This window comes from Falco biarmicus, chromosome 14 (assembly GCF_023638135.1).
Source record: "Falco biarmicus isolate bFalBia1 chromosome 14, bFalBia1.pri, whole genome shotgun sequence".
NCBI lineage: Eukaryota > Metazoa > Chordata > Aves > Falconiformes > Falconidae > Falco > Falco biarmicus.
Genome location: NC_079301.1, coordinates 21,901,720 through 21,919,930, shown reverse-complemented (window position 1 = coordinate 21,919,930; position 18,211 = coordinate 21,901,720). Strand labels below are relative to the sequence as shown.

The 18,211-nt window shown below is 45.2% G+C and overlaps 1 protein-coding gene across 10 annotated transcripts in view; it reads left to right on the top strand.

Moving 5' to 3' along the window:
- ARHGEF9 (Cdc42 guanine nucleotide exchange factor 9) overlaps positions 1–18,211 on the top strand; it is a 221,805-nt gene that overhangs the window by 145,610 nt on the left and 57,984 nt on the right. For all 10 annotated transcript variants that reach the window (XM_056359669.1, XM_056359668.1, XM_056359672.1 and 7 more), the window contains one exon: positions 6,316–6,495. In XM_056359669.1, coding sequence (XP_056215644.1) covers positions 6,316–6,495 — 180 coding nt within the window. The remainder of the gene's footprint in view (positions 1–6,315; positions 6,496–18,211) is intronic.

The window sequence follows — 18,211 nt, the reverse complement described above, 5'->3', positions numbered from 1 at the left end:
GTAAGTGTTGATTAACTGGGACTACTTAGCAAAATTCTGCAATAATGACTGATTTCACTGAAACATGTTTCATGCTCGGCTGCCTCACTGCGGGCAGTTGGGGAGAAGGAGCAGATGTTAGCCTCCAACTGTGCTTCTGGGCTTTGGAAGTGAGCAAAGTCAGGGAGAATGCACCAGATACATTGGAGGCAGAGGCTCACCCATTCCCCAAACTGTTCTTCCAAGAGGCCGCATCTTGTAAAGCTGGAGCCAAGTCCCTTTGCAGCGATACAGCAGGTTCATGGGTGGTAGATTTAAAGCCTGCAGTAGCCTGGGACAAGTTGTGAACCTTGGTTTAGAGGTCACTTTCTGAAATGTAGTTTAGAAAAACATCCTAGGTGGTGATCCTGAGCTTTTTTGGTCAGGATGTGCTATAGATACAGACTGCAAGACAGGAGGTGACAAGGTGTGTGGGACCTGCTGCTGCAGGAGGGTCTTTCACGGCTTCTCCCTTCCCTTTCCTCTCCTTCAGGTCATGCAGGTTTGCTCCAGACTTGCTTTAGTAGTGGGGTCAGGCAGAGTGATTCTACCACATCATTTAACAGGGTGTTGTTCCTGTTAATCCTTCTCTTTTAATTTTCCTGCTTACTTTGATGGGAAGAGTTACTTTATCTTGATAGCAGTGACACAAAGGAATAGCCAAAAAAACCCAAAAAGTAAAACAATTTGCAAATTCCAGAGCTGAAGTACCACTTTTGAGCTCTTACATTCCTTGGGATCTCCCCCTGTGGCATTAATGACAATCCTTCCCCTTTGGCTGAGGTCTTTGGAAAGCGCAAGGAAAGGAGACAGTCAGGATCATTTGTCATACGGGTATTTCTGAGCTTTCCCAACACTGCTGAGGACAGTCACAGCTAGGTGAGCTCAGCACAGGTTTTGCAACAATGTACCACAGCTCCTTTGCTGTGCTACAGCCTTCAGCATCTCTGCCATGGCATGCCACAGTGTGCCAGCATCAGGAGCTCTCAGCTGGCACGCGCTGGTGGTACTGCATCCCAGAGGTCATGACTTGCAGAGTCCTCTGAAACCCTTTTTTATTGTTTGTTGTTGTCATTTTATTTTGGCAGCAGCTCTAATGTAATTCAGTATTTCCAGTGGCCATGTTCCATCCTGGAAATAACACCAGACTAGAAGAGAAAGGAAAATACACGCAGACCTTGAGTAGGAATATTTTTTCCCCACTAACTTTACTTGCTATTGTGAAAGCATTCACCTGCTTTACATGAGCGTTAGTAGCATCTTAAAGAAGCATCTTTAGAGTGAGGGTTTGTGACTGAATTATTGGAGGTTTACAGAGTGCTTTGGAAACCTGTGATGAAAATCCCTGGAAAGGCTGATGCGTGCGATCCTGGCAATACACTGATAATGCCCCATGTTCTTAGTGTGTGTTCCAGAAATGTCAGCTGTGCATATAATTAGAGAGAACATTGTCTTTTTTCCCTTTTTCGTTTTCCTCATTAAGTTTATTTATTTCTGGCGCTGGGACATAGAAGTACACCTCAAATCTCTGTTCTGGGACTTACCTTTGGCCATGACCAGGTGTTTGCTAGGAGGTGAAGAAGGATCCATGATGAACAGTGACTCTGGTCCCTAGACCATGCACAACATCCCAGTGGTTAATCCAGTCTTCTGCCTACTGTTTTTTTGGTTTTTTTTTTTTTTTCTTCACCCCAGACAGAAAGTGGTTGGCAGTGCTCTGAAGTCTCTGTAAAACACTAAAAATTATTCTCAGGTCTGCTGTTAAGGAGTGCTCTTGGGCATTTCTCCTGCATTGATGTTAGATGGTGAGAGTGTTGGGGAACTTTTCTCTTTGGGCTCTTCAGTTTGAGCAACCAATGGCAAGAATGATTGATTTTAATGGGAGCTAGGACTTTCACCTTGAAGACAAGCAGTATTCAGGGTATGTCAAAACCAAATGTACTTAGTATTATTATCACCTATTGCATTTCTTCTAGCCGCCTCTCTCTTCTTATGAGTAGAACACTTTTCCCAAATATCTGTGTTCTTGTTATTATAAATTTAAAGACTGAGATTTTGTGAATTCTTCCGGTAGGCACGGAGAACATGATTTTATTTACAACAGCCTTCACATACTGAGAAACTGCTGTATCTGGGAGAGTATGATTTAATATTTGGCTATTCCTATTGTGATTATTATTGTTAAATCTAGTTCTTTGTTACCCTTTTTAGTGATGGCCAAATTGTGGATGGGATGAACATAAGACATTGGAAGTGTAAACTTCTGCATCACCCAATTAAGCACAGAGTAATAGTAATTTCTAGGGCATGATTCACCTCACTCGAAGGTAGGCAACTGAAATTGCTGAGATGAATCACACTCCAGATGTGTCTCTTTCTCTTCACTGCTTATAAAGGAGTCCAGATGACTCTTAGATGCTGTGTGGTAGACATCTAAAATTATGGGAGATAAGTCCCTTTTGAGGTCTTCGGTGGAGTATGTGTGACCGCAGTGCTAAGACCCAGATTTGAAACCAATAGACGTGAACTTTCTGCAGTAAAGAGCTCCTGTGTTGAATTCTCAGAAAATAATATTTTATCCTGACCTTTCTCTAGTTTATCATCTCTTGCTGCTGCAGATGTCAGATTCTGTCTCTGTAACCCTGCCCTGAGTCAGACAGCTCCACAGATGCAGCAAGATGTCTTGCAAAATAAATTAAACTGGATCTTTTAATTTTAGACTCTGATGTTCTCTCAGTGGGCCCAGCATGTGTGATGGCAGGAACTTGAATTCTGCCATCCTGCTACCGCCCTTATTTCACAGGCTGAAGTGTATTTGTATTTGGGAAGGCCAGGGCTTGCTTGCAGGCTTGCTGGCATATGGATCCCTTTCTTGGGCTAAGGACACGGACCAGGGACTGGAAAGGACCAGCTAAAGGGCCCTTTTTTCTGTCTACTGGCACTACAATGTGAAAACCAAGAATTTACAGCCTTTCTCCTTGAGTATCAAGAATTACTTTGCAAAGCCACCTCAGCTCCTGACATCCACTGAAAGCACCTTCCAGAACACTGCATTAACAACAGAAAAAGGCCAGGCACCCCCCTCTGCTTTTCTGGCCCTCGGCAAGTCCCTGTCAGCCCTTGCCGTAGCCAGGCCATGCTCCTTGGAGCTGGGATTTTGTGCCTCAGGCTCGGAAATGCACTTTTGCAAAGTAGGCTAGGAGGCTCTATAACACAATCCCTCTGAAGTTTGGTTTCAGTGATGTTTCTGTGGCAGTTTGTGCCTAGAACTGCCTGTGTGTGAAGTGACAGCAAAGTCTATGTCAGCTGAAGCAGAAAAGGATGAAACACGGCTTTTGCGTAATAGCTCTGTTCCTGGTTCATCATCAGTGAAAAATGGACTAAAATACCCAATGGCATTAACAAAAGGAGTGTGTCAGGCCAACCTGTTTTATTTTTTTACAAGAAAACTGTTTTTCTACACAAGGAGAATGTACTCTACCTCATTTATTTAGATAAGCTAAATGTAAGATCACCATGAGCCACTGGTGGGAGGTAGCCATGGGAAAAGGGGGGTAATGTTATATATTAGTGCAAGATTTCTGTGACACTGCAGTACTTCATGCTGTTTCAAAATCTCTGATAAGGTCTCTTTGGGAATAGTATTTACAGTTCTGGTCATCTACGTTCAAGAAAGATGCAGGCAAAATATCTAGGTGCCTAAAAGAGGTAGTGAAATGCTCAGGGAGAGGAAGAGCCATCTGCTGGAGAGCCAGGCTGAGAGAGCAGAGCTTGGTTAACTGGGGAAACCACAGGCCGAACATTGTCCATAAATACAGCAAAGCGAAATACCAGCGAAGGAGAAGAGCTTGGTCCTGGCAGAACAGACAGCTGTTGACTGGTCTTGAGTATATTGAGGGGGTTTTCTTCAGCTGTGAAGTCTTCATTCCTTCGAGATCCCTCTTGGGCTTCTTTGTGGTTTGAACTGATATGTATTTAGGAAAGCATCTAGACACCTTCATTTAAAGCATCGCAAGGTTTTGTGAGGAAGAGCTGAAACATATCACTATGTGCATTCATATTCATGATATTAATAGCTGAGCATTCAGCTGTTGTACTGGAATTGGAAATCAATTTTTATAACTTATTTTTCCTGATGTGGCTACCCTACTTTCCTAAATGAGAGCCTGGAACTGGGGTGAACTGAGGGACCTACACCATCTGACTTCAGCTGGCACTGGTTTGGATGGGATCCTCTGGTGCCCAGCTCCTTGCAGCTCTGTACCAAAAGCCCAAACACGAGATAAACCCACACTAATACAGTAGATGGCCTCTGTGATGAGTTCAGCACATCAATTAGGTCCATTGCGCAACTCCTCAATGAGAGCTTGTTATTAACCCGTTTCTTTCTTTTCAGTCTACTATCAGGTGATCTTGAGGCTCGTGTTTAGAAGTCCCCTATATAATGTACGAAGAAGCCATGTTTCTTTTACAGCTGGTTTTGAATTAGAAAAGACATTTTGTCAAAATGGAAGTAGAAAGAACATTCTTTTACTTTACTGCAGGAAGAAGAGAGGTCCACTGACTAGATACATCTTGGCTTTGTGGATAAAAGGCACTGAATGTCATGTTAGGCTTTCTTAGATCTTGCTGCTTTATGTAAAATTGACTAATAATTGAAGAGCTGAAACTACAGTTGTAATTGTCACAAAACTAAGGATCTTGATTTCTTAAAGGAAAGTCAGTTCAAGGAAAACTGTAAATCGGGTCTTTTAATCTGTTGACCAACTTGCCTGTAGGGACGTGAATGTTCTTGTATGTTTATGCTGAGAACCCTGCAGCAGTGCTAGAAGGTTTCCTGCTAGACTGTACTGTGCAGGTAGTTATTAGCAAGTATTTTGGTAAGCCAAACTTATAAAAGAGCCGTTAGAGCTCTCTAACCATTCCCAGAGCTTCTACACTTGCATAACCGCTGCAGCGGTTTATAATCTTTATGCCTTGTATTGCTTGCCTAAATTGAAAGGGTATCTGTGGCTGTTAAAGTCTTGCCATGTGGAAGGTCTGTAATGGTTGCAGCACTGAGCTCTTTGTGAGCTGAAACTCTGGTTTGGAGGCAAGCCCAAGTACATATTCAGTGTGTCTCAGCAGAATTAATGAACAAGGTTCAAGATGGCTCTGACAAGCTAATAAGCATATGCGTGAAGTCTGTATTTGCTAGGGCAGTTCTTACTGTTCACTGCAGAATTCCTAAAGTGGACAAAACATAAACACAATTTCTTATTCTGTTAAAAAAATGCATGATTTTCATTCTGAGGAGCAGTGGGTGTCCCAGTCATGGATGGATGATTTGGCTTGTGGATACACAAGCATCAGTGTTTGGATGAGTCCTTCCTGTAGGCATTAAGTAGGAGTTTTAGATGTATAAAACTAGGTGGCTCTCAGTGAAAATGAGAACCGGTTGGGTACTTCCCATGGGGCTGGCCTGGCTCTAAGGTGACCGTGGAGGAACATTCAGTAGGTCCTGTCAGACACAAGTCTGGCCTCAGTCCAGTTTCTAGTGGGCAGGTATCTGCCCCTTGAAGACTGTCACAGCAGCTGGTGCCGGCAGGTTCCCTGTGGGCAGTGGGGTGTGCATGTGCTGTGGGGCTGGGCTGTGCTCCAGGTCAGTGGGGTGCCACGCTGCCCTTCTTGTCTGCTGTGTAGTTTGAAGAGTTCAAAAGCAATGGGTGGCAGTACATTACCAGCACTCTGTAAATACAGAACTTCCAGTTTAAAATAATAATAAAACCCCCACGTTCTTCTAAATATTTTTGCAAACTTTGCTTGGATTTGCATGGAAATCTTTCTGAGCCTCGAGCTGACACTTGATCCTTTAACTGAACAAACTTGCTCTGAAATGAAAATTCCTTTGCAGGACACCGTCGTTTGGTTTAACCATTTTTGGGAACTCCCAGCTATACATCATGCTAATGGAACTGTACCTGAAAGCCATGTACCTTGAAAGACCTGCATGCTTATGAGTAGGATGTGGTGGTGGCAGTGAGAGGGGAGGTGCTGCTTTCCCTGATGCAGAGGGCCAGACCTGAGAGGCACCGAACATCCGCACGTGGTGCCTGTGCGGCATGGTTAAGAGCAGGGCGGCAGCCTGCGGGAACGGTCACGGGCTGTACTACATCATGGGAGGGTGAAATTGTTACGGATTGGAATGGAGGGAAATTGTTTTACTTTGGCTGAGTGCTTCTTTCTGTGCTGCTGCTGTGCATGTGCTTGCATGGGGGAGGTGAGCTTTTATTGACTGCTGTTTTTCTGTTTTCAAAGCTGATCAGTGGTGGTTCTATTGTAAGTGCTGAGGCAGTATGGGATCACGTCACCATGGCCAACCGGGAGTTGGCGTTTAAAGCAGGAGACGTTATCAAGGTCCTGGATGCTTCCAACAAGGACTGGTGGTGGGGTCAGATCGATGATGAAGAAGGATGGTTTCCCGCCAGCTTCGTGAGGGTGAGTGACTTTCTTCTTTTTACTGCTACAATGAATCACTGCTGAGGCTGCTCAGAAGGATCAATGAACTGAACTGGTTACTGTGTTTGTTATTGATGCTTATTTCCAGTGTGTCTGTTTTCTGTCTGAAAAATGGGGAGCAAAGGTTCAAAAGAAATGAGAGTGGGGTAGAGGGAGGCTGGGATAGGTGCCGGCTCTCTTTTTATACTGTTGGGGTAGGGAGTGGCCTTTGCTGTGTATCTGCTGCGGCCTCTCTCCTTAAGCAGTTCTTCTTTGGAAAACCAGGTAAGTATTATGTGGGCTACGAGTAGGTGATTTGGTGGGGCCTAAAACTTCATGCCAGCTACAAGTGACCCACATTTGGATGAGCTTTCTGGTCTGTGTGTAGCAAAAGGAGGTGTCAGCCTTCCCCTTTCCCAAAGCAGTGCTGTGTTTTGACTCTTCAGTAGTTTTAGATATAAAATTACTTTGCTAATTAGTCTGTGACCAGCTCTAGTTATTTTTTTTATTGAGACAAGGAACCATTTTACTTGTCTCTTTTTCTTCTGAAGCAGATTTTGCTGCACGCAACCATCTCCAGTGGTGATCTGGCCTTTTACAAATAAGAAGAATGTAAGCACTTAATTTTTTTGCTCTGTATATGTTAAAAAAGCAAAAGGACAAGAAGATGACCTTTTTGCTGTTGTCAGATCCTGCCACGTTATTTGGGCGCTCTCAAGCCTTCCTCAGGGAGTCGAGATGTTGGCTTTGACCTTGCGCACTTCTCTCCTTTCTGTGCAGGATTCGATAGGTGGGATCAGAGATTTAATTCCTGTGGAAGCTTAGGGGATATGGTTCAAAAAATGAAGATTTCTTTTGCCTTGCAGAATTGTGTGAAAGATGACTTTCCTCTGAGCCTTCCAGGCAGTTTGACAGGCTCGGTAGTGTCAAGGGGAAGACTGTTCTCTCTGAAATGCACACTGAAGACCATGCCGCATCCCAAGGAGATGCCAGGCTTGCTTTAGTTCTCTGCCTGTCTTACCCTCCCTATTCTGGGCAACGGTGCATCATCAGCATGCCTGTTTGATTACATCACTTCAACAGGGAAATAGCCATATGGATTAGGAAAACTGGGTTCAAATATATGCCCTGGTGTTTCCTAGTGATGCACAATGACCACCAACAAGGGAACCCAGACCTTTGCTTGCTTCTGCCTCCCTGGTTCACAGTTCTTTTTTCCCTTTTGGTACTCATGATGCAGCTCTTATGTCTCTCCTAGGTTTGACCAGTGCTAAGAGCAAGCGATCAGTGACTGGAACTGGAATGTGGGCTGCCTCTGTGAAAAAGTTTATGCTGTTACTCTGGCCCAGAATAACAAAAAGTTGGTATTTTGTTGAATAGGACACGGTGAGTCTGACCTCACAGCCAGTGGAGGTAACAAGCCTGGAAAACAGATTTTTATCAGTTGTGATCAAGATTATAATCTTACTGCAGAAAATGCTCTCACCTGTGTGTCTAGCACATCTCATCTGTGTTGCCTGCTGGAAAGGCTGAATTAGAAAAAATTGTCTGTCTCATTATTTTTGCTTGATTTAGAGACTGAAATATTCTGGGCCAGTTTAACTTTTCAGTGTGTTATCAGTGCTGTTTTCTTTGTGATTCTGGGGAAAAGATTTAATGTCCTTTGTTGTGTGATGTCGTAAATGTACTGTTCACGGTAGGTTTAATAACAGTCTTACTTTGCACTATCCCATTTTCTGAAAAAAACCCAAACCAAACGACTAAACAAACAGCCTATTTACTGTAAGGCCCAAAACCATGGATCATTCAGCTTGGCTGAACTTTTCCATCTCTCCCTACGCTTTTCAAGAGCTGAGAGGATGATTTTAGGAACTGGGAAAAACAAAGGAGAGGAATCAATTAATTTCAGACTGTTGTACACAAATGTCTGAACATCACCCTGGAACAAACCTTGGCACTTAAGATCATGATGGCCTTACCGGGCAAGTTCCCTGCCCGTTCTGTCTAATGTCACAACTCCGTGGCTTGACTTTACTCCAACAAATTCAATCCTTCCATCAGCTCTGCAAGAGGCCAGCTTGGTTATTCTGTCTGAGAGATCCTTGTTCAGCATGGGCTGGGACCAGGCACCTGCCCTGGAACTAACTGATGCACTCCCAAAAGGGGAAACTGCATGGTTTTACTGCCATGAATGATAATTAATATTTAAAAATAAGTACCAGGCATTTCAAAAAATATGCAAGTGGAGTTCTGGCACAGTTTGTCCACAGCTCTGCAATGGAGGCTGGAGAGGAAAATTTGCCACTCGGGTTTACAAAACAGAGCTGCCTTCTCCACGCAGCACTTCTTGGTGTGCTGCCATGAGGCAGCCCACTCACTGGTTGTCCTGTGCTGAGAAAACAACTGCCATTTGGGCTGTCATGTTCTTCTCTCCTCTGCTGGCTGAGGTCGCTTGCTTGCCTCTTCATTTCTATTCTTGCATATCCCCCCCCTCTTCACTCTTTCTGTCTTTCTTGGTAATTTGAACCAGATGCCTGCAAAGACTTTGAGGCCTTTAAGGAAGGTGCCTGTAAGCCCTCTTTTGCTTGCAGGACCATTGCAGGGGGGTTGTGCTCCTTCAGGGTCCTGCCAAGGACCATTTAACCTGAGCCCTTTTCACTTTACTGTTCTCTCCATTTTTTTCCATGATTTTCTTATTCAGCTGATCACTCTTTCATAATGAGAAGGCTGGTTTTTTTCTCTGTTGTACTTTGAGCCCTGCTTTTTTAAGATGATGCCAGAAAACTGCCTGATTTAGCCTGGGTGGTTCTAGTTTTACTTGCAAAATAATTGCTTTCCTTTATATCTACATTTCTCTTATGCAAGTACAGGAGAAAAAGGGAAAATCATGTTGCATAGCAGAGGATGAAAAGCAATTCAAGTAAGGGATGAGGATGACAGGACAGACCAGGCAGGTATGAAACCAAATAGGATTAATATCAGGATATTTTCGACTGCAGGTCTCTTGTAGGTACTAACAAGGGGTGCAGCAGTAGATCCCTGCAAAGTCAGATTCCTCTAAAAGTCATTTGAATCACTTCTGAGGACAAAACTGGGCTGGAAACCTAGTTTGCGGTGAGACGTCTGACACTTCTTGCTCTCCAGCCAGATCATATGGAAATCTTTGGCAAACTGTTTGGCACTCACAAAATCTCATAGCAGGAAAAAATCACATTTGCAAGTGCAGAGGGAAACGGTAACCTGCTGATTCCCTTGGCCTCTTTTACATGCATAGTTAGGGGGTTGCAAACAAAAAACACACTTGAATTGCCTGCACATGCAATTGTTGTCTCCATGCATAACACCTGCAGTTATCCTCTTAGTAGCCTGAGACTTAGCTGGAAGAAAAGGGGGAGAGAGGAAAGCCATAGAGTTTTAGGAGCACAGAAACTTTCAAGGAGAAACTGAGTGATAAAGTGATACTTCTGAGAAAAAGCACAACATAGGAGAAGTAAAATCTGGAGCTAGTAAGCAATGGTGAATGGTTTGCTGCAGGAAGCTGCTGCACTTAGGGAAGAAGTTATGAAAACTCATAGAGGCAGGTGAGAACTCCAGAACTAGATTTAAGGCTGAGTAATGAGCTGGGTTTGGGACTGATGAAGGGATCTGTGTTGTATTTTAGCACATGTTATCAAGTGAGCACACTGGACAGCCACAGGGTGCAACCATCAGTCTTGTGATTAGCTGCATAGTGTCTTTGAACGTCCTGTCAACTTTTAGGGGTCTAAGAGGGTGGGAGGTACAATTGTAAAAAATCAGCATGAATTTTAAACAGAATTTCATACTCATAGGGGTGATGCTACTTGTTGCTCATGTCTCCTTTGTGGATGGCATAGCCTTGGGCTGTCTTTACATGATGTGGTACAAATGAGTTTTGGCATACCGGCACATCCAGTGTCCACATCTACTCAAAAAAAAATAGGCTTAGTGTTTGTAGGGAAGAATTTACAGCACAAAATAATAGTCCAGTATTGCAAATGGATCAATTGTTGTACCTTAAGGCCTCATTTAGAAAATACAGTTAAGTCTCAAAACCAAAGTTTTGATTCAGAGCCTAACATCAAGTCTCCTAAATGGCTGGGGTGAGATTCAAACACTCCAAATGCAGGAAATCAAATGGCATCCTGTTTGAGCTCTAACATATTTCCACTGAGAAAGAAATAAAAAAAAGAAAGCTTATGGACATTTAGTGCTCTAAAATCTTTCCACAGAGACATGGCAGAATGCACCCATCCTGGGCAGGGCAGGGGATTTATTTTGTTGTAAAGCTCTCCTTAATCTCTTTGGATGCCAAGAGGCAGACTAAGTTTCCAGAATACATTTCTTCTCACCTCAGCAGCAGTGACCCTTCCTCATATTTATTAGGCTAAGCTAAAGGGCAAATCTGGGGCTGAGGAGGTTTTACTGCAACTTTTTGTACTGCCCAGTGACTGTTGAGTTTTGTGCAGAAATGAAGGGTAATGGTCCTCCAAAGGCTTGAGCAAAGATGGTGTATTGAAGTCTTTGTAGTCCATACCTTTTACATAGGAGAAGATGCAGGGGTGGATCGGTGCAGCAGTGCTCCTTGTTTTCTCTCATCATTGCCTAGGTTTCCCTGAGTGTTGCAATTTTGGATTGATTTTCCTGCTGAAAAGCTGCCTTTGACCCACATTATTTTCTGCTGCTGAAGAAGTGCTAGATAAATTAGTGTAAGCTTTCAAGGCACTATTTAGAAAGGAGACTGTAAACCCCAAGTCTTATCTTAGTGCTCAGCAGCTCGTACACTTTTTTGGGTAGGTGGGTTTAGCTTTTATTCATAGGAGTTGTGTATTGTGTATTGTGCTCTGTATTGTGGGCGTATTTCCAAGAGCCACCCACATCTTGCTGTCCCATCCGCTTTTTTCACCTTTAAAATTTCATTGCCTGTGTAGGGATCTTGATACAACAGCACATCACTTACCTGCTTTTCTGTTCTCTGCACTCATCATGTTAGTGTTTACTTGGTGCCAATGGCAGGGGCGTCAAGGTGAGATTTTTCCAGAGAAAAGAGGATGACGCTGAAGTAGCATTCACCTGTTGGTCAAACAAAACGGTATGTACTGCAGTGTCTGCTGCAGTCAGTACCTTATAAAGGAGATTTTATTCTCCTGTGGCAAATACAGCATAAAAATAGCTTCTGGTAGAGGTAGAGGTATCACACAGCATGAGCAGCACTCCACAGCGACAGGATGCACTGCAGAAAAAATTGTGAGTTTTCCTTTTTCTTTTTTTTAAGTCAAGCAGCATTTTAGCATTCAAACACTGCCTGTGCTAATTGCAGCTGCTGTTATCATGACAACTCATTCCACTCAGAGAGGTCAGCATCCGTCAGATCTCCTAAGGTTCAAATGCCAGCGCTTGGGCCCTTCCCTGTACAAGCTGCCTTGCAGGTGTAAAAACAGTGTTTTGAGGCCGTTCTTAGAATGAGGCAAACTAGGCACAGATTTTCACAGCCCCTTCCCTGTCCTCTGCCAAACTGGTAGTGAAGGAAGATATTCCCCCTGAATGAAGCAGTGGCTTCCTTGGCCTGGCAAGGTTTCTGTGATGAGCTGCTAGAGCAGCTGAGCTTTCACTCTTCCCTGTTGTGCATCACATGTAACATCACACAGCAGGGCCTTTTGGTTTTTAGGAGGGTGGAGAGTGACGAGCCCTAACTCACAGTATTTTGGCCAGTATAGTGTAGCACATCCAGTTTATTGCAGTGTCCAAGCCACTTTTGCTACATGGTGGAGCTCCAGCCCATGCGAGTCTGTGCATTTAGACTGCAGGAGGCGGAGGGAGTAAGCACAGGGCAAGTTCGTTGGAGCCATTTTTGCTCACCTGTTCACAGGTGCAGTCTGACATTGTCCCTACGGAGTCACCTGTTTTCTTCTTTCCCAGAAACAAGTGATGGGTATTTCTTACCTTTGGTAAAGGGAACTTCTGAGGTGGGGAATGGAGAGATTTAAAGGGGAGAGGAAGAACTGGAAGTAGGTTTGCTGAAGCTGGGCAGCTGCAGGAGGGCAAGAGAAGGTATCAAAGAGCCTGTGACCTGGAGGGCGGTGAAGGACAATGAGCCTGGAGCCAGATTACAGAGGGAAAATTTCAGGCTACGGGAGAAAACAGTGGTAGGACCACAGGAGGGAAAACCAACTTGCTTTAACTGCCTTTCCTTCTACTGCTGGATGTCTTATTCCGCATCTTAGAAGAGGGATCTGTGAAGGTGGTCTGTGTTTCCTTGAACAGCATCCCAGCCGTGGCCCCACACTTTGCTATGCCTGCCGCTTGCCCACAGAAGAGCAGCAAGGCTGGGGCAGCTGCTGGGAGGACAGGCAGCATCCCTGTGCTTCTTCTGCTTGCCAGGGCCTCACCTCCTCTCTGAAGGCAGGGAAGGGAGAAGCATCTGCCCTTGGGTGTTTGTAGAGCCCAGGACAGCCTGTGCTTCCTCCTGAGGGCAGGGAGAGGCTGTGCCCGGATCACTGGAGTGACACGTCGAGACTGATGATGTTTTACTTATGCAAAGCTCTGCACCATGAGCCCTACTTGATTACAAATAAGCAACTGATCTTTTTAATCTGGTATAGAATCCAACTGAACAGGCATATTATACAGTGCGTGTGGCTGAAAACAAGGGTACAGCACTAGCTAACTACCAGCTTATCAAAATAGGGAGGGCTAACTACCAGTTTACGGAAGAAGGGAGAAGGGGCACATCTTGCAGCTCACACAGGGCAGCATGGCTAGGTGGGTAAAATAGTCCTGAGGGTCTGTGCTGCAGCTTGTTTCTGTAGGGTTATTGGAGTCTCCTACACTCCCTTGCAGTTGTTGTAGGGCTAATGATCCTGTAATACCACTATTTGGTGACAGGTTTTGCTGAAGATTGGGCTGCTCATACTCCTATTTGTTATAAAGTCGCTGGTGAACAGAGGTGCAGTGGAATAGCAACAGCTCTCTGGAAGGATCTGCCTGTATCATTTATCTGCCACAGTATTTAATTGTGAGCTAGAATCCAGGATGGCACATTATCTGCTAGTTTTGTCCTTGTGAGTATCCAATGGAAGGAAATTAATAATCCAGATGGCTGGTAAAATGTTTGTTTTATCATGCCTTCTGATTATTATGAGAGGATCAGCCCTCTGTGCCTATTCAAGTAAAATGTCCTCTATATACAGTATATGCATTCAGTAATCTAAATATATAATAATTGCAGGTCAGCTAGCGTTGGAATGGTGCTGTTTGGTGATTTTATGCACCATTTGGGTATAGTTGCAAATTGATAAATCACATTTCTACAGATTTTATATCACAGAATGGTTTGGGTTGGAAGGGACTGAAAGCCCGTCTAGTTCCAGCCCCCTGCAGTGGGCAGGGACACCTCCCCCCAGCCCAGGCTGCTCCCAGCCCCGTCCAGCCTGGCCTTGGGCACTGCCAGGGATGGGGCACCCACAGCTGCTCTGGGCAGCCTGGGCCACTGTCTCACCACCCCCACAGTTAAGAATTTCTGCCTTGTATCTAATCCAAACTGACCCTCTTTCAGTTTAAAGCCGTTGCCCCTTGTCCTGTCACTACAGGCCCTTGTAAAAAGTCCCTCCCCAGCTTTCTTGTCAGCCCCAGCAGGTACTGGGAGGCTGCTCTATGGTCTGCCTGGAGCCTTCTCCTCTCCAGGCTGAACCACCCCAGCTCCCTCAGCCTGTCTTCCTGGGAGAGGTGCTCCAGCGCTCTGATCACCTTCATGGCCCCCTCTGGACTCGCTCTGACAGGTCCATGTTCTCCTGATGTTGGGGGCCCCAGAGCAGAGGAGGAGAATCACCTCCTCACCCTGCTGGCCACGCTGCTTTTGATGCAGCCCAGATCTGGCTGGCTTTCTGTGCTGCAAGTGCACATTGCTGGGTCACATCGAGCTTCTCATCCACCAGCATCCCCAAGCCCTTCTCCTCAGTCCATTCTCCACCCAGCCTGTGTTTGTGCTTGGGATTGCCCCAGCCCATGTGCAGGACCTTGCACTTGGCCTTGTCGAACTTCATGAGGTTCACATGGGCCCGCCTCCAGCGAGTCAAGGTCCCTCTGGATGCCATCCCTGCCCTCCAGCGGGTTGACTGCACCGCCAGCTTGGTGTCGTTGGCAAACTTGCTGAGGGTGCGCTCAACCCCACTGTCCATGTTGCTGACAAAGCTGTTAAATAGCACTGGTGCCAGTGCTGACCCCTGAGGAGCACCACTTGTCTCCACTTGAACTTTGAGCCCTTGACCGCAACCCTTTGAGTGTGACCATCCCACCTATTCCTTACCCACTGAGTGGTCCATCCATCAAATCCATGTCTCTCCAATTTAGAGACAAGGATGTCATGTGGAACAGTGTCAAATACTTTGCACAAGTCCAGGTAGATGATGTCAGTTGCTCTTTATCCACCAACACCGTAACCCTGTTGTAGAGGGCCACCAAGTCTGTCAGGCACGATTTGCCTTTAGTGAAGCCACGTTGGCTGTCACCAGTCACCTCCCTATTTTCCATGTGCCTTAGCATAGTTCCGAGGAGGGTCTGCTCCATGATCTCTCCAGGCACGAGGGTGAGACAAACTGGCCGGTAGCTCCCTGGGTCTTCCCTGGGTTCCTTTTTAAAAAGGATATAAATCACATATAATGCTAACTAGCACGGTGAAATGATCAGTGCTCTCTGGCTCCCAGAACTGGGTCCTTAGGCTAAAGGGACTTTTTTATTTGAGTATTTTACTTTTATCTGCCTCTGCAAATTACTATGTTATGCAGGAGCTGGTCATGACTTCCTAATTAGGGTTGAATTTTGAAATAGGACTGTGAGCCTCATAAGCCTGTTTGTCTCCACATGCAGGGCGGCCTTTCAATGTGAAACATCACTTAGGACTAGCATTATGCAACTTGAATTTTTTCTCTTTGTAGTTTTTGTTGGTTTAATTAATTCTTAATACAAAGCGTTTGAAAGGGTTCTTAGGGCAAGCTTCATAGTTTGTCGTGCTGGACCTTTTGATGGTGTGGGGGAGACCCACACAATGCCAGATTATTTCAGAGCCCATGATTTTTTGCATTGCAGAGGTATTCAAAAAGGCACTGAAGGCTAATTTATTGTTGTAGGGTTCTTGTTGATTGCTGAACAGCTGTTTCTGTTTATTCTTTAAAAATAAGGTGGCATTGGATACAGGAATTTAGTCTGGTATCCCAAAGCCCCGTCCGTGCCAAGCCGCTGCCCCTAACAGCTGAGGAGGACAGGACAGGAGCCTGGAGAGGCTTCTTGAAACCCAGGTGAGCAGCAGAGCTGACAAGCTGCCAGGGAACTGAAGTCCCATCTAGGCTCTATGGGAAGTCCCAAAGGAGCGTCACAGTGGTGGCAGCCACCCCTCCTGAGCAGAAAAGACTGGGGAGATGAGGTCAAACTAGAGTTTTGAAGTTTCTTTTATTAAAAAAAGACATTTGCACTGGGAGGGAGGTACATCTGTATATTTGTGTCCAGTGTATGTTGGAAAATCTGGGGAAGAGAGTGCCCTTTTTCCATTAGTGGTATCTCAGCTGTTGTCCACAGCAGATGGAGGTCGAGCATTTCAGGCAGGAGAGCATTCCTGGGAGAGGTGTGTACCTAAAACATAGAGATCACCCTACTTACAGGTGATATGGACCGGGCTAAAACAGGAACCTTTGCAGCATTGTTTAAATCAACTACATGTGGTAAGTTACTGGAAAAAAACAGTGTCACCCCCAGTTTGCCTCTTCCACCTTACTGTCGCCTGCAGCACACCATCGTTGCGGTTTGAGCGAGCAGGTCAGTGAAGCAGAGAAGATCTGGCTTGGAGTGGTGGTGTTGGGTCAGAGGACACAATTAACACTGAGTGCAGCCTTCCCTTGCCCCAGCGCAATCCGGCTCCTTCTCAGCACAGGCACAAGAGAATTTGAGAGCTGAAGCTGCAAAACCAGCCTTACTGCTTCAGACTAGAGGTCCCTCTAGCCAACTTGTTGCTTATAGATGCTCATGCTCAACAGGATTGTGGCAAGCCCAGAATGATGAATTTAAGTCCGTATTTCAAAGTATGTATGAGCTTTTCTGTGCCCTCTGCTTTAACGTAAAGTCTGTCAACCCCAAAAATATTCATGAAAAATGTCATTGGTAAGGTAGATCATACCCCTGTTTATAGGTGGGGAAAGCCTCCACCAGTTTAAGTGATCGACCCAAGGTCAGCAGCAGAGCTGGCAGTGTACCTCATCTTTTGTGAGTCATGGTCCAGACTTCAAATGATCCCCTGGTAGAATGATCCGTGTTTGAATTATGGAGAACTTCAGAGGTTAGGACAGAAAGCAGGAGTGTTTGAACAGCACAGTGGGATTAATCCTTTCAGCAGCTGAGGCTGGAGAGCATGGGGTGGCAGACACGTTCAGCTTCCTCTGTTAGCGATAAGGTTGTTGCATGTTTTTACTCTAAAGCAAAAATCATCTAGACTAGAACTGTAATTTTTTTCCTTTTGGGAATATGAATCCTAGCAGGAAAGAGCAAAAATTTCATTAAGGAAAAAAGCGGGACTCCTGAGATTCCCAGATGTGGAAGCAGGGAGTGTTCCTGCAGTGCACAAAAGGCAGACTAAAATCGGAGGATTTCAGAAATCATTAAAGTTCGCAAGCTTGCTATTTGCTTTAGAGTTTCAAAGCCTTTAGGTTTTATGCTTTCAAGCTCCCCCCACCCTTTATGATTAGATCATTCCTGCTTTATTTTTTAAATGAAAATTGAAATTTTTATGATTATCACTTGACTCCAAGAGGCAGAGTTTTAAAAATATCTTCTTTTGCCAAACTGGCTGGAGTGTCATGAACTTGGTGACAAGCTGTTCCAGTTGGGTTTGGGAGGGCTACATAATACCTTTTCATAGTAGCAGGAAGGTAGGATGGGAAGTTATTTTAAACTTCAGCCAACAGGGTTTAATACCTACATTGGTCTTGCTTGGTTTTCAACATATACTTGGTTTGGAATGCCAACAAAGCTGTCGTGAGGACATATTCCTGAAAGAACTCCCCATGCAATTCTGTCCTTCCCAGGTCTAGCCCATTTTCCCTTCTGAGGCTGGCCCCCAGGTTTTCACTGCAGAGCCCCTGCTAAAACCAGTGTCACTGGTGTAAGTAAATTGGCCCCTGAGGTTGCTTTGGCAATCTTAGGCCAGCACGGCGGTTACTCAGAAGCAGCATGCAGATTGCTTATGTTTCAGCATGAAACACTGCTCACGTACACGAGGCATTGCTGTATCTCCATGCAACTGAAACCTCTTCCAGAGCAGAGTAGGATTTTCTGGGAAGAGACGTATTTTCTAACTAGCTTTTGGGTTGTTTCCCTGAACAAGTGACATTCTTCTGAAATTTGTTTTGGTGTGCCAGGAGAGGGTTTTAATGTTGACCCCATATCTTTGGGTGCGATTAGCTCACAAACTCACTGCCTTCCCTTGCAGTGACCCAGGGCTCAACCAGGCTTCCCAGGGCTGATGGAAATCCTGCAAAAACACCCTTTCAGAGATCCTTGTGCAGCCCCACAACCGGGAGACAACGTGACCTAGTCCATCTTTGCATCAGATGCCACAATGGAGAGTGCCACCCTGTGGGAAGGACCTAAGGAAAGGCGTGCAGACCTGCTCCCGGGCATGCTGCATCTCCCTGGGGTTTCCCTGTGTCCAAAC